Genomic DNA, 5,180 nt, shown 5'->3' with positions numbered 1-5,180 from the left:
GGAACCACCCCTGGTCATGATGGCCGGAGGGGTCTGGGGGCCAGGCCCCCTGTATACGCCTCTATCTATAATGAATAAAAGTCTCATCTCTTTCTTCCCGTGGATGTGTTAACATATTATTAGTGAACCACGTTAAATCTATGTATATTTGTATTTGTTATCTTTATATATTTTCTCTATGGGTATACAACGCTCCTACTATCTAGGAACTAATTAACAATCCGAATGACTTCTTCGTAAATACTCAGGGCCGTTTGTTTTAGCTGCTCCTGTTTGTTGTTTGCTGTTACAGATAGACATCATATATTACTTGATTTTTTTTTATCTAAAACGCAGCTGTTTCGAATTTTTACCAAATGCCTTTTTGTTTCCTGTTTAGACTTGAAAGGTAAAAAGCAGTTCCGATAAATGAAAACAAATGGGTAGACTTGTCCATGTGTCCTTTAAACCGGGCTTGGACAATAAAAATTGTTTATAGGCCAGGCCGGGCCAGGCCCGCTAAAGTCCGACTATTTTTTGGGCGGACTTGGGATTAATAAAAAAATACGGCTCGGCTCGGCCCAACCCAACCCCTCTAATAATATTAATTAATAAATGTATATATTTATATATTAAATATTTATTTTTTATAATTAATAATTTTATATTTATATTTAGGTGGACTTATATGGGTTGGGTTTGGGATTTGATTTTTAAGCCCGAGCCCAGCCCGATCCGAACCTGCCTAAATTAATAGTGGGCTGGGCTAGGCCTGGACCGAACATTTTTACCTAAAAACCCGACAGGCCCGGCCCGAATCCGGCCCAACCCGACCCATAGACAGGTCTACAAATGGGCACTCAATAGGTATAAAAGAAAAAACATGTAAGTATAAAAAGTATATAATTTTATTAAAATAATAAATATAAAAAGTTGTTGGTGAAAAGATTTAAATGGATAATGAAAATTTATTGTTATTATAAAGATCTCTCTCCTATGCATCAACTTGAAAAGCAGATTAGTTATATAGGGAAGAATCTTCTACCACTCTCAGTCCAAAAATGAAAAGAATGGATCTTTTCTGTTCTTCTCCTTCCTCAACCGCTATATGCTCAACCTTAGACCACAGATCCATGGTCCGCCGTGCCACAACCCCTAAAGATCGTCTCATCAATTCTAAAACTTACATTTCTTGTTCATCCGAGTCACCCATTCATCCAAATCCTTACTATCATCAGAAGAAGAGAAACAGTTCTTCGAATTCAGGCAGAAAATCATACGAGCAGCAAAGTGATCAATTACGAAGAAAAAGCTCAGCTGATATTACTGATCATGTTCATACAAAATCAATTCCTTATATTGATTGGATTTCGGAGTCTGCTCAATCCTCTCCATTGATAATTCATTCTAAGCCTCCAAGATCTTCTTCTTATTCGGCCTCACGCTACAATTACGCGGTTTCTGAATCTCGTACTCTTCATTCTCGAACTAGTTCAAAGTCTAATCATTCTCCTGCTTTAAAATCTTCTTCCTCAGCTCGTTCTCGCGACCAGGTTCTTAAAATCTGTCATTAATTATATTTTCCGACGGAAATATACCATTTACCGACGGATTTCTGATAAAAAAAATGTTGCAGGTGGTTGTTTTGTGGGTCTCAATTCATTGCAAGGGATGTGAAGGAAAAGTAAGGAAACATATATCCAAAATGGAAGGTCAGTTTCATCATACAGGCTCTTGAAAAAAATGTTTTATTTGTATGTCTATTTTGGACCTACACTTCTTTTTAGTAAGGTTCCGTGTCAGTGTCTGTTTCGTATCCATATCTGTTTTTGTTTGAAGGCTATTTTACGAAGGTTATGGTTTAGAAATAACGTTTCCTGTGTCTGTTTCTATTTCTGTATCAGTATTCTTTAATTAATGATTAAATTGATAAAAACTTGAAGCAGGAGTGAGATCATTCAACATAGATTTGGCTACAAAGAAAGTAACAGTGGTAGGGAATGTGACTCCATTAGGGGTTCTTGCAAGTCTGTCCAAGGTTAAAAACGCACAGCTTTGGCCATCTCAATCTCAACCTTCACCATTCTCCACCTGATTACTACTTCTGGATATATTTCATATTTTCTTTCTAAGTTAATATTTGTTTTAAATATAGTTTGTGCTAAATTTGTATTATTAATTTAGTTTCTGAAATAAGTATTGTATGTAGTGTAATGTAAATGATGATCATAAGTCTTTTTAGTTTTTTAATGAGATCGGAATCATATCTTATGGTTCTCTGTGTTTTTAGAGAAGAGTGAAGAAGATAGAGCAAGTTTGGTGGAGTATTATCTGTGATTTGAAATGTATGTTTTCCTATTTTAACTTTATTAATGAGTTTATTATTATTTACCATCTTAAGTTTTAAGTTTTTAAAGTATGAAACTGGTGATGATATGATTTAATTTAAAAATGCTAAAATAAATATTTTAAGAGTATACACAAACTAAGAGGAGTCTTGGCACAACCGTAAACGTTGTTGTCGTGTGACCGAAATGTCACGGATTCAAGTTTTAGAATCGGTCTCCTGTCAAAAACATTGGTCGGGGAAGACTTATCCCCAGTACACCCTTGTGGCGGGATCCCTCCCTGTACCCTCGCTTAATGGGAACGGCATAGTGCACGGACCGTCCTTTATACAGAAACTGGGAGATGTAACTTTACAGAAAGGTAAACGGAGAAGAGCATGATGGTATTGAAGCATGTGAGGAAGTGCTATACATATGTTTTTGTGTAAGCAATTTTTAGTATGAAAATATAAGAATAAGATAAAAGGGAGACAGACGAGACATATGGATAATAATGATTGAGTAAGGCAGGCAGGCATGGCATGGCAAGTTTGTTGTAGGGACTCCGACATATATAATATGGATTATTGGTACCCCCTTTTCTCTTCATTTTTGCTATATATTCTTAAAATGTGCAAGATATTTTACCATTAGTTGTCATCTTGTTTCTCTTCTTCTTTTCGATATTTATTTGGTTACATTTAGAATTTTATTTTTATTTTGTATTACAAATGTTTATATAGTGGATTTGTTGTGCTATCCTGGTTTGCCTCTGTTAGGAATAATTGAAATTACGATAAACGAAAATAAGCAAACACACAAAAATTGTTTACCCAGTTCGCCACTCAATATGAATGACTACGTCTGGGAGCACTACCAAGCCAGAATATTTACTAAAATGAATGAGATACGGATTACAGAGAAAGAGGTTACATTTATACTCCTGAAACCCTAATCGCTGCAGTTGGGCCCATCGCTTCAGTTGGACCTATATATATATTAGTCTCCATAAGCCCAATAATCTCCCACCTGGAGACTAAATCCGTCCTCTAATGGTAGTGTCATGCCTTTAACTTAATTACCAAGGCCAGCTGAAGCCATACATAGCTTCAGCTTCTCTAAGGTTACAACCTTAGTCAACATGGCTGCAGGATTCTCTGTGCCTGGAATCTTCATCAACTGCAATATCTTCATGTCCAAGAGATGCCGTATGTAGTGATACTTCAACTTATGTGTTTTGTTCTTGAGTGAAAGGCGGGATTCTTTGCCAAATGAATGGCACTCTGACTGTCGCTGTACAGAATAGGATCCTTCTGCTCCTTTCCCAACTCATGCAAGAAATTCTGCAACCATACCATCTCCTTACTAGCCTCAGTCACTGCAACGTACTCAGCTTCTGCAGTAGACAAAGCCACCACCTTCTGCAGCTTTGAAGCCCAAGAGACAGCAGTACCACCCAATGTGAAGACATATCCGGTTGTACTTCTTCTCTTGTCAAGGTCACTAGATGCCAAATCTGCATCCACATATCCTGTCAACATAACTTTCTTGCCCTCAAAACATAGGGCCTGTTAAGTGGTTCCCTTCAGGTATCTCAAAATCCACTTTACTGCTTCCTAATGCTTCTTACCAAGGTCTCCCATGAAACGACTAATAACTCCCACAATATCCGGCCTTGTGCACACCATTGCATACATCAAGCTACCAATTGCTGAGGCATATGGAGTTCTCTCCATCTGGACTCGCTCTTCTCTGCTCTTGGGTGAGTCATGTTTAGATAGCTTGAAATGGCTACCCAAAGGAACCGTAGCTGGCTTGGCATCTTGCATGTCGAATCTAATCAAGACCTTCTTGATATATTCAGCTTGTGAGAGATACAACTTTCCAGCCTTCTTATCTCTTTCAATCCTCAAGCCCGGAATCTTCTTAGCTTCTCTGAGATCTTTTATAGCAAACCGCTCAGATAACTACTTCTTCAGTTTTCTCACTTCTCGAGCACTTGACCCTGCAATCAGCATATCATCAACATATAATAGTAAAATTATGTAGCCTTCATTCAATTTCCTGAAGTAACAACAATGATCAGCTTCACTCCTCACAAACTCAATTTCATGCATGAATCCGTCAAATTTCTTGTACCACTGTCTTGGAGCTTGTTTCAGACCATACAAGCTCTTGTTCAACTTGCACACAAGCTCAGCGTTATCAGACTCATAGCCCTGAGGTTGCTTCATATAGATGTCTTCATCTAAGTCCCCATGAAGAAATGTCGTTTTTACATCCATTTACTGCAGCTCCAAATCTTCTGCAGCTACCATACTCAACACTAAACGAATAGTAGTCAGCTTCACCACTGGAGTAAAAATTTCAGTATAATCTATGTCGTACCTCTGCTGAAAGCCTTTCACGACCAACCTTGCCTTGTAGCGTTTGCTACCATCAGCATCTTCTTTGGTTCTGAAAATCCACCTGTTTTGTAGAGCCTTCGTACCCTTTGGAAGCTCAACAAGTTCCCAGGTGCCATTGGTCATCAAGGAATCCATCTCATCATCTATTGCAAGCCTCCACTTGCTCGCATCCTCTCCATGAGATGCTTCCAAGTAGCTTTTTGGTTCACCACTATCTGTCAACAGCATGTAGTTGCTTGTAGGCGTGTACCTGTCAGGTGCTCTACGCTCTCTAGTGGATCTGCGCAGTGTAACCGGTGGAGTTTGGGGTTCTTATACCTCCTCCACAACTGTCTCCTCCACAACTACCTCCTTGCTCCCACCAGAATTCGTGATGTCTAGGTCCGCGACCTCTGATCCTGCATCACCAGTATCAGATGCGCCCAGACTATCCTTGTACATTATCTGCTCGTTGAAAACAACATCC

The 5,180-nt window shown here is 38.8% G+C and overlaps 1 protein-coding gene across 2 annotated transcripts; it reads left to right on the top strand.

The window, feature by feature from the left end:
* Positions 1–974: 974 nt before the first annotated feature.
* On the top strand, positions 975–2,348 carry LOC136223641 (protein SODIUM POTASSIUM ROOT DEFECTIVE 2). 2 transcript variants are annotated; one of them, XM_066011756.1, is made up of 3 exons: positions 975–1,532; positions 1,616–1,691; positions 1,923–2,348. In XM_066011756.1, the coding sequence occupies exons 1-3, from the start codon at positions 1,041–1,043 to the stop codon at positions 2,072–2,074; spliced, it is 720 nt and encodes a 239-aa protein (XP_065867828.1). In that variant the 5' UTR covers positions 975–1,040; the 3' UTR covers positions 2,075–2,348. The 2 variants fall into 2 exon arrangements, with proteins under 2 accessions (XP_065867828.1, XP_065867829.1); XM_066011757.1 differs by having other exon boundaries at positions 978–1,532; positions 1,926–2,348.
* The last annotated feature ends 2,832 nt before the right edge of the window (positions 2,349–5,180 follow it).

The sequence above is a fragment of the Euphorbia lathyris genome, chromosome 3 (assembly GCF_963576675.1).
Source record: "Euphorbia lathyris chromosome 3, ddEupLath1.1, whole genome shotgun sequence".
Taxonomy (NCBI): Eukaryota; Viridiplantae; Streptophyta; class Magnoliopsida; order Malpighiales; family Euphorbiaceae; genus Euphorbia; species Euphorbia lathyris.
This window is presented reverse-complemented; position numbering and strand designations above follow the sequence as displayed.